This window comes from Miscanthus floridulus, unplaced genomic scaffold (genome assembly GCF_019320115.1).
Source record: "Miscanthus floridulus cultivar M001 unplaced genomic scaffold, ASM1932011v1 os_1964, whole genome shotgun sequence".
In the NCBI taxonomy this organism is placed as follows: domain Eukaryota; kingdom Viridiplantae; phylum Streptophyta; class Magnoliopsida; order Poales; family Poaceae; genus Miscanthus; species Miscanthus floridulus.
Genome location: NW_027098015.1, coordinates 21225 through 32284, shown reverse-complemented (window position 1 = coordinate 32284; position 11060 = coordinate 21225). Strand labels below are relative to the sequence as shown.

The following is an 11060-nucleotide window of genomic DNA, read 5'->3' as shown; positions in this document are numbered from 1 at the left end:
ACGTATCCTGCAGACGCATGTTCGGCACTGTTCCGCCCAAATCAACTATCGGCGATGGCCGCCCAGACCTCACATTGCCACCCGCTAAAGGCCTCGGCACAGCAGGCCTCAGCACAGTGGGTCTCGGCCTCAGCGCGATAGGTCTCGACACAGCCTACTACAGCAGCCACCAGGCCTCGGCATTTCACCAAGTCAACAAAAGTACAAGAGCGCAGCATGTCGTCAGCCTTGAAGACCATACCGACTAGACATCGACTGGAACTCCCACGACGCCATACTGCTTCAGGGAGCGGAATACGTCAGCAAATAGTAGCCTTCTCATGTACCTCTCGCTTCCTCCTTGTGACTATAAAAGGAGGTAGCCAGGGCCATTTCTGGGGGGCAGGAGGACAAACACACCGATAGAATCACGCACTTCCACGCTGCTTGGGAGCAACGTCCCAAGCAGTTCGCACCACCCTCGCCGAGACCTGGGGCTAGCTCCCTCTCTCACTCAGCTTGTAACCCCCTACCACGAGCACTCCGGTGCAAGGAATACAAGATCAATCTCTCAGACTGGACGTAGGGCCTCGACTGCCCGAACCAGTATAAACCTTGTGTCTCTTTGCATCACCATCCGGGATTAGGGACACGCAGTACAAATTCACTCGTTGGTTGAGGGACCCCCGGTTCCAAAACACCGACACTAATAGACTTCGATCATATTAGAGAAGTTACCGATGACAGACCTTAATCTTTGTCCAAGAAAATATAAAAGATATGCCCTATAGCAATCGTCATCTATGTGGCCGGTGTACAGTAGTCATCGATGGTACTTCTCCTTATCCTTGGTCGCTCTTGGAGTCTGCAACTTCACATCACCTTTGAAATTGTAACATTCAACATTCAAGAAGAGAAAGCACTACTGCAACATTCAAGCGGGGTATCAGCATGCTGCAACACATCCAGATTAGCTCCTCATTCAGATAGATTTCACACATCCAGCATCCAACGCAAGAAGAAGAGATGGGGATTAGGAGAGGAAGGTACCTGTCGTGCAGTCCTCCTAGCCCCCATGCGATGCAGCTAGGGCCCGCTGTGCCCGTGCATCTGGCCGCGTCGAGGCCGAGCTCGCAAAGCTTCGCTGGAGATGGGAGGCCGCCGTGAGACGGAGCGCCACCGGCGAGGGAGGAGCGCCGCCGTCGCCGGCGAGGAAGGAGCGCCGCCATGGACGGGATGGACGAGCGTCGTCGGCCGTCGGGGGGAGGGAGCGCCGTCGGGTGTCGGGTCATGAGAGAGACAAGGGGGGATTTTTCTTTTTTTATTAGCCGCGGTATCGCAGGGGTCGGGGTGGGCAGATGAACAAACCAAAAGAAATATCGCAGGGGTCGATGCATGATTATTGTTTCCTTCCATGCATGTGGCCTCATGTGATCGATTTGTTTTCTTCAAAGCAGGCGGGGATCCTTTGAAGAACATCAATGTACCTCCCTTCCAGAGCAGAATGATTTCGATGCATGATTATTGTTTTCTTTCACGCATGTGATCTCAGGTGATCGATTTGTTTCCTTCAAGCAGACGGGGATCCTTTGAAGAACATCAACGTACCTCCTTTCCAGAGCAGCATGATTTAGATGCATGATTATTGTTTCATTCCATGCATGTGGCCTCAGATGATCGATTTATTTCCTTCAAAGCAGGCGGGTATCGCAGGCATGGGCAAACGGACGAACCAAAACAAATATCGCACAAAAAATATCCACGTTTTGTTCTTTTTAGTTGTCAGAGATTAGGATGACTAAACATGAGCTAATTATAAGACTAATTACATAAGTTGTGGCCAATTCGCTTGTCAGCGCCGTGTACAGGATGGTATAGAGATGTGATGGAACTTATTTGTGGATTTGTTGGCGCACGAAAGAAATGGATATCGGAAATCTCTTCCTGCCGGTATAAAAAATGATCTTAGCTGCATTACGGAAAGATCTACATAGTAGAATTTATGAGCCTGCGACACTATGCTCTCTGCGACTGTGTAAATTTTATGAACTTAGCTTTTTAGATTAAATGACACTTTAACGTCGGTCATATACTTTTATAATGTTGTTTTCTTATCGTACGATCCGTGTGTTTTTAATACAAAAGTTTAGCTGTCCCGTAGTAATGCACGGGCACGAACCTATTTATATATATACTCGAACCTGTGTGTACATGATTATATGGAGATGCAGTGGAACTTATTCATGGATTTATTGACGCATGAAAGAAATATATATCATAGAATTCTTTCTGCCGATATAAAATATTATCTTAGTCGTATTACGAAAAAGTCTATAAAGTAGAGTTTGTGAGCCTACGACGTTGCGCTCTCCGTGACTGTGTTAATTTCACGAACTTTGCTTTTTAAATTAAATATCACTTTGACATCGATATTTAATTTAATAGTATTGTTATTTTATCATGCGATCTGTGTATTTTTAGTATAAAAAATTTAGTTATCCTATAGCAACGCATAGAACGCTACCTAGTTTCAATACAAAGACAGAAAATAATTTTCGTGGACTTTCGTTTGGAGCGGTTAGGAGAGGCACGACGCGACTGCGCTTTGCGGGCGACGTCGTCTATACAACGCCGACGCTGATACCGGTGAACCGGCCGGGAGACGTACTTTGCACTCTTTGCTAGCTTTTACAAGTTACATTTAAGTTTTATAGTTGTAATAATAAGTTATAGATTCATGTTCCTTTTTTCTAGGAAAATATTTTTCCATAATTTTTATTACTAGGAGAAAATAAAAGTGCCGGCCTGTTTTTTTATATGGAAATGGACAAAAATCCACGTAACTAAAGCCATATTTGACCCATAAATTAGATAATATTATGGCCCCGTTCGGCTGACAGAATTTTGGCTGAAATTGGCTGAAAAATACTATTTCGACTAAATTGTTGTGAGAGAAAAATACTATTCCAACTAAAAAAAGAAGCCGAACAAGTTAAATATGAGGTAAGTCGAACATGGCGTTTTGGTTTCATGAACTCAACAATACATGTACACGAGTTTGTCGTCAACCCCAATTCTAATCATATTTACCCCGTTTTACCAGCATCCAAACATGCCTCCTGTTCGCACACGAATAGGTTAAGTGTGCCCTTGGTGACAAGCAAGATATACACACAAATAGTACTGTTTTAAAAGATCACAGTTCTAGCTTAAGAAGTTTAGGTTCGTATAGGTAGAATTAAAGTCGGCGTCAGACCTTTGCATCTGCAACTAGCCTGATTGGCCCATAATGTGATAAACAGAGATAAAAAAAAAAGATGAGAGTGTCGGCCTACGCTACTGGCTTGTAATTGGACCAGGCTTATTTAAGAATATATAGGAACCTTGGAGGGGCCCTACGACTCGTGGGCTGGGAGCGGCCAGTCCACGATCCCCTCTGGGCCGTGCCTGTTCCCACGAGACACCGGATTCCAAACCGAATAGGAAGCACCCTATATAAAATTTCTAACGGCGTGCCTAGGGTCCGGACGTCCACGCCTGCACTGTGTCGAGCGCACCGTCCACTAAGAATCCCATGCTCCGTTTCCCGCGTTGCACCTCGATTCGTGCACCCACGCGAGGCTCCGTGCCCGTCCAGGCGACTCGCCCTGCTCGCGTCGCACGCAGGGACCATCTACGCCCCCGCACGGCGACGGCCAGCAGCTGCAGTAGGTGGCTACGGTAGATGAGTCTCATTGTAACATGTGCAATACCAGATATATTTTTGCAATATCCATATATAACATATGTCCGAAAGAGCTGAAACACTTAGAACATACGTCTGAAAACACTTACAAAACACTTGAAAGTCATTGTAAACATATAAAACATCGAGATGAAACACTTGCAACGTACGTGTGAAACACCTGCAACATACGTGTGAAACACCTGAAACACATGGAACATATGCTTGCAACATTCATGTATATGCAACGTGCAGATCTTCTTTTGCAACATCCAGATAAACACACTTAACATGCATTTGGAAACACCTAAAACACTTGAAACATACGTTTGCAACATATACTTGAAACACGACAATCGCCGGCGGAGGGGAGGCCAAGGCCGGTCAATTCCAGGCGTCGGGGTAGGAGCCAACGGCGAGCGTCGGCGCGCGAGCACCGCCAGCATCGACCGCACTCGTGGGTGCCCTTGGCTCGGCTGTGGAAGACCTTTGGCACCCCGACACGTGCACCCAGCGGCCATCGGTAGGGGCAGCGGTAGCGGCGTTGCATCCCGAAAGTGCTGGGTTGGGAAAGAGGGAGGAGGCAATGTGGTCGGCTTTGGTAGAGGAAGGAGGCAACGGTGACGGTGTGCGACTTTGTTGTTGCCAAAGGATGCGAGAGACCGAGAGATGTGGAGGACGAGAATGGGGAGAGCTCAAGCAGCACGGTGCTGGGGGATTAAGGCGCCGCGGGGGATGGCGGCGGCAGGGGCGCACAACACGGACGGGAGGGAGCGGACAACGTGATGGAGTGGGGAAATTTTCTGTGGGATGCCAAAATTTCTGCGGGAAGCCATGACAGACGTCCTGACCCCAGCATTATTGATTTTCTAAACGGACTATGTTACTTTTCGATTGAGCTAATTATATATGCAAACGTAACGTGCACCTGAGTTCGGACTCCACCTCTTTCTTGTGTGCATAAACACATGCAAAGAATACTCTGCCAGTTTCATTCACTCTTGTTTTTTCCCCTTTGTTTGCGTTGAAGCTGAACAAAGGAGGGGGCGCATGTGTGTTAGCGATGGCTTGCAGCAGAAGAAGAATAAGAGGATGGGGAGAGGACAGGATTTCAGTAGTTTGGGAATTTCAGTTTACAATTTCGATAACTCTCCCTCTCGGCTGTCTTCCTCCTTTTTCTACTTCGAGTTGGACTTCATTACAACGCCTATTCTGGGGCTGAGATTCTTACACTAGCGTTAGTAGTTTTTTTGGGCCGCAGCCCATTCAGCTCGATTGCTTCCTCTGGTGCCTGAAGAACAGTAGTACTGTATCTGGGAGGACTTTTGCTCAAAAAAAAAAAATAAAATCTGGGAGGACCGAGTCGTTGACACTGTGCACCGATCCAAAGTTCCAAACAAACATTTGGCAACACTAGCCAGCGCGCTTGGCTGTCTGCCTGTCTCCCTACGTCTACACGTTTCTGCCGTCCGGGGAGACCTCGGGCAGCTCCACGTCGGGCGGCGGGCGGCATGCGCCCGGGCGCGCCTGCGCCTTCGCCTCCCTCCGTCGTGGCGCCGCCCCCACGCTTGTCCTTAGACGTCGTCGGCAGCGGAGGGCCGGCGGCGTCTGCGGCGCGGCGCGTACTCGGGCAGCGGCGCCATCTCCGGCGGCGGGTTATCTATCACGCGGCCGCCGCTGTCGTCTCTGTCATCGCCGTCGACGTCACCGCCGTGCGGCCGCGTCGTGGAGGTCGCGATGTGACGGCGTAGCAGCGCCGGTGCAGCAGTCGGCGCGCGTCGGAGCTGCAGGACAAGGGCGGCGGCCGGTTTCAGGGAGCTCATCCAGGCCATTGCGTTTGGATTTTCTTCGAGATGATGGTGGATCCCCGCATGGTAGCTCTTGTTTATACTGTGCTACTATGTACGGGTGCGGGCGACACATGCAGCGGACGTGGCGATTGCAGGCTGCCGCATCAACGCGCGTGTCCCGGTGTACGTACTGCTGTGTACTCATCATGAACATTGCCTCCTGCACCTGTCTTGACGACACGGGTACACCACATGCCCTACACTACATGCCCCCGTTAGCTTTAACCTGTAGTACTGTTTTAACGAAATAATAATATTTTTCTTATAACAAATCAATATCAATATCAGCGTCAGCCATTTTTTCGGCAAGTGGAAAACAGCCATTCCAGGTTTCGGCCACGAACCTTTGTTCGACAAAACAGTAGTCCTTAGAAATGGATGCATATTATCATGTCTCAACTGGAGAGTAGCGTGTCTACCTCTGCGGACCTAGTTTTCTACCTATTTTCGTGACCATCTCCGATAGTTAAAAAAAAAAGTAAACTGATGGTTCTAAATTGCTAAAAAAAGGTAGAGACATATTTGTTCTGGTTTTTTCAACTATTTCCAAAATCGTGCTAAAAAAATAATGCTTTGTTTAGGGTGTTCGGACACCCCGTTTCTATCCGGACGCATCGAACCATCTACACAGACAAAGCACTAAGCACGCTCTGCTCGCCTCGCTCCACACGCACCGCTTGCTCCCGCCAGCACCGATTCGCCTCGCCCACCGTCTTCGTCACCAAGTTCTTCGGCCACACTTGCCTCAAGTCCTTCCTCACCGCCGTCCCCGAGCTGCAGCACCTAGGTAGGCTCACTGCGTCCGACTCCACCGCGGAGGGGTGCCTCCATCCGACTATCGCGTCCGCCTCCACCGTGTCGGGTGCCGCCATCCGCTGTCTCGGCCACCTCCACCGCGTCAGTTCGCCGCGCCGCCCGCTGCGCTGAAAACATGTGTTACAAACGTATGGTCCAGTTGTTTTCATATGGATGTTGCAAAAGTATCGGGATGCTGCATATGTTGCAATGGTTTATAACGTATGTTGCAAGCGCCTGTTCCTAATGTTTTATCTGTTTTTCAGACGTATGTTGCAAGTGTGTTTATCTAGATGCTGCATATGTTTCACATATATGTTGCAAGTGTTTTATCTAATGTTGCGTATGGGTTGCAATGTTTTCAAGTGTATTTCACGTATTTTTGCAAGTGTTTCATACGCATGTTTCAAGTATTTTATTTGTCTTCTTTTGTATGTTGCAATATTGTATCTGGATATTTTAAAAGTAGATTGGCTAGTGCACATGGGAAGCGAGAGGGGGGGGGGGGGGAGCGAGCAGGCCCTACGTGGGCGCGTGAAATGCAGACGCGGGCAGGCGACGTCCGAACGGCGTGGGCCCTCTCGTGGACACATGAAACAGAGGCAAAAAAAAATGAACTGCAGCCGCCGATGTCCGTCCGGACGTCTAGCTAGCAGTAGGGGTGAAAATGGTACGAATATTTTCCGACCATATTCGAAACCGAATCCGTTTAGAGGGGTTTTGATCCGTCCGTATTTGAGCCCGGATATTCAACATCCGACAGCGTATCCATATCCGAATACTCAAATCGCATATTTATGATGTCGATATTCAATTGTATCATATCTGACATGGTTGATACTATTTGTATTCGAATCTGAATCTGGACAGAAATATAAAAACAAATATAATACCGATGATATCCGTCCGTATCCGATCCGTTTTTATCAGCTAGCAGTGCCACCAGAAGATCCCACATGAGGTTTTGTTCTCGACAACTCGGTCCTCTCGCGCGCAGATCATGCTTACCGCCCACAGCCTCACCACAACTATCTCTAGCCGAGGCCAAAAAAAAAAAAACTATCTCTAGCCATGCCACACCTGCCCCCAGCCACCCTCAGGGACGTCACAGCTAGCCACGACTAGCCCCTACGCGCCCTAGCCACCCCTGCGCCCTAGCCGATCGCAACTAGCCATATCTGAACACAACCATGCAAGGTCAGATCAACGGCGGCCGTAGCCTACAAGCCGGTGGATGTGAACAGCACGGGTGGATCAAGAAAAAAAATGTTAGTTGGGCCATGTTTAGATTGCAAAAAATTGCAACCCGATAAATAGTAGCGTTTTCGTCTTATTTGATAAATATTATTCAATCGTGGACCAACTAAGCTCAAAAGATTCATCTCGTGATTTCCAACTAAACTGTGCAATTAGTCATTTTTTTACCTACATTTAATGCTCCATGCAAGCGGCTAAAAATTGATGTGATGGAGAGAGAGTGAAAAAACTTAGAATTTGGAGGTGATCTAAACAAGGCCTTGATGTTAATGCTACTAAAACATACTCGGTCCGTCCTATAATAAATGTATTTCTAGAGTTTAAATTTTTTCCTCAAAATAAATGCACATTTACATATAAGACAAACTAATTTCACTTGTCCTCTTCTACTTTCTCTCTTCCCGAGGCGCAATAATTACATCTTTATAAGGGCATATATGTAATTTTTCACTAACCTTGATCTCTTCACATAAACTCTAGAAGTGCACTTATTTTAGGACGGAGGGAGTAGGTGGCTTCTTATTTATAAGTGCTATTTCCTAATTTTTTCTCGATGTTTTACTCAATGTTTCTAAGAGACCATCAATAACTATATACTGGATCCACCCCTGCCGCCTTGGCTAGGGGCGGCCAGATGCCTAGGTAGTGGTGGAGGTGGTGATCAACTTCTAGGAGGCGGCGGTGGCTTCTTTCTTAGTGCGAGAAGGAAGAAACATCGAAAGAACTTGCACCAACGGAGATTGAAAGTAGCCCCCATGACATACTTTTCGCACATGTTCAATTTTCCCAAGTGCAGTAAGATTGAGAGATGAGATGAGGAGTTGGACAGAGCATTTTTTTTCAATCCTACCAAAAAACCAAGATTGGGAGTGAGTTTTGAGAACTATTAGAGATGCTCCAAGGAATCATTTTTATCCTTTTTTTAGAAAAATAACTAGGAGCTTTGGTAAGGTTTTAAAAAAGGTTTGCCTTCCGTTTCTCAAGAAGCAAATGAGGTGCAAAAAAAAAAAACAGCTCACTCCTGAAGCTACTAAGGAGCCGGAGTCCTGTTTGAACTAGGAGCTAGAGTCGGAGCTAAAACTTTTAGCTTCGTTCTGCCAGCTTCTTCTCTTAAAAATTATTGTATGAAGGTGTTTTACCAAATAATTTTTTTTAAAATATTTCAACTTCATTAGACAAACTACTCATCTACATTCATTTTTGGAGGAATGGGACTCCCTTGTTACAAAAAATCAGATTTTAGAATATTCAACTTTTAAAACCGTTCGATTTATCTTTTTATATGACTTTGAAAGCAATATTAACTCACCTAGTGCCACATCAACCATCTTACATAGCACCACGTCAGCCACGAGAAAGTTAAAATTGAGCTTTGAGGACAGTAAAGGAAGATCAACTAAGCTTTATCTAAAAAATTAAAGAAATAAATTTTTCACAAAAATTATCCAAATATTTTTTCTAGAAAAACATGCATTTTAAAATATAAAATCTGATTTAACTTTTGAAAATTCATAGATAATTTGTTTTAACTAAAAAAAATAAAACCAGTTTTTTTTTTCTAAAATCATGCCCTTTTCTTTCTTTCTTAGAATTATTTTAATTTTATATTGTTCTTCTAAAATCTAAAACTAGGCCAAACAAAGTTCTGGCTTATTATTGGTTCCTGCTCCTCCGGGGACGCCGGGACGGTTTACAGCCATTCGAAATGGGGTCTCGGTGCTCCGTCGTCTCATTTGTTTTCTTGGAAGATTGTACTGTCTGTAGCTGTAGGCCATCCGTGATCGCCTGCACGCTGCCGGCCTGTAGCTGTAGCTGTTGGCCATACCACACACGTAGGGTTGGCAGGAGCAGGTGACTGTGCTCGCATTGGAGTGAGCGAGAGCACGACGGCACTTGCCGGCCATAGTTGAGTACCAGTGCACCGCCTGCAGGCGGCAGCTGGATCGATCACACTGACCAAGTCAAATCTCTTCACCTTAGACCCTACCAGTCACAAGTCAGATAGTCTGCTGTTCTCTACTCCTATTCCTATATATGCGTTGGAAATCCATGTCAGTGCATGCTTCTTCATCGTCGACTAACCTCCTACCGTCAGTCATGGCTTCTCTCAACCTGTTGATCGCTGCTGCGGCGCTCGTTGTCGTCGCGGCCTCCACGGCAGCAACGGCGGCGGCGGCGAGCTGGGCACCACCGTCGTCGCCGCGCCCTCTGTTCCGTGAGTACATCGGCGCGGAGGGCCAGAACGTGACGTTCGCGGACGTGCCGGTGCACCCGGGCGTGGACTTCCACTTCATCCTCTCCTTCGCCATCGACTACGCCGCCGCCGACGCCGCCAACGCCTCCGCGGCGCCCCCCGTGCCCACCGACGGCCGCTTCGCCGTCTTCTGGGACGAGGCGCACCTCACCCCGGCCGCCGTGTCCGCCCTCAAGTGCCCCTCCTGCTCCCCCAATACCCGCGTCGCGCTCAGCCTCGGCGGCGACACCGTGTTCGGCTACAACGCCACGTTCAGCGCGTCCTCGGTGGACGCCTGGGTGGACAACGCCGTCTCCTCCCTCACGGCCATCCTCACCCGGTACGGCATCGACGGCGTCGACATCGACTACGAGCACTTCGGGGAGCGCGAGACGCCGGAGGTCTTCGCGGAGTGCGTCGGCCGCCTCGTGCGCGCGCTCAAGTCCGCCGGCGTCATCTCCGTCGCGTCCATCGCGCCCTTCGCCAACCCGGACGTGCAGGCGCACTACGGCGAGCTGTGGCGCCGCTACGGCCGCGACTTCGACTACGTCAACTTCCAGTTCTACGCGTACCCGTCCAACACCACGGTGCCGGAGTTCCTGGGCTACTACTACGAGCAGAGCGGCCGGTACGCCGGCGCCGGCGGCGGGGGGAAAGTGCTCGTCAGTTTCGGGACCGACCCGGCCAGCAACGGGCTGCGGCCCGGGAAGGGGTTCTTCAGGGCGTGCCGGGAGCTGCGCCGCCAGGGGAGGCTGCACGGCATCTTCGTCTGGGCCGCGGACAACTCCGTCGCCGACGGGTTCCGCTACGAGCGCCTAGCGCAGAGGTTCCTCGCCGGCGCCGCCCCGGGTTTCCCGTGACGAATGCATGCGTTGAGCTGTTTCTGAGTGGCAGATTCCCCGTGTTTCCATTCCGTATTTCCATTCCATGTGTATGTTTCGTCGTGTTTTGTCGCGTCCATATGATTTTTATTGATCAATTGATTGATTATTTGTGCGCATCCAAACAAACAAAGACATGCTCTCTGAGGACCCAATTTATTTTGATGCATTTCTTTTCCTCACCCCGCATGATATTTCTGGTTTAAACATTGACACAACGACACTTTACTTTTATTATTGAGAACACTAAGGCCAGTTCTGGCCTTACCTGAATTACATGTATGTACTAATATTTCTATAGCAAAAAAAAAAAAAAAAAACTGACATGCCACTATATTCAA

At 48.4% G+C, this 11060-nt stretch overlaps 1 protein-coding gene across 1 annotated transcript; it reads left to right on the top strand.

Moving 5' to 3' along the window:
• The first annotated feature begins 9702 nt into the window (after positions 1-9702).
• Positions 9703-10733, top strand: LOC136534472 (chitinase 2-like). The gene has a single exon (XM_066526895.1). The coding sequence runs from the start codon at positions 9703-9705 to the stop codon at positions 10696-10698; it is 996 nt and encodes a 331-aa protein (XP_066382992.1). The 3' UTR covers positions 10699-10733.
• The last annotated feature ends 327 nt before the right edge of the window (positions 10734-11060 follow it).

What these genes read in the sequence shown, in the direction of transcription:
- LOC136534472 (XM_066526895.1), top strand. Translation starts at nt 9,703, where the DNA reads ATGGCTTCTCTCAACCTGTTGATCGCTGCTGCGGCGCTCGTTGTCGTC.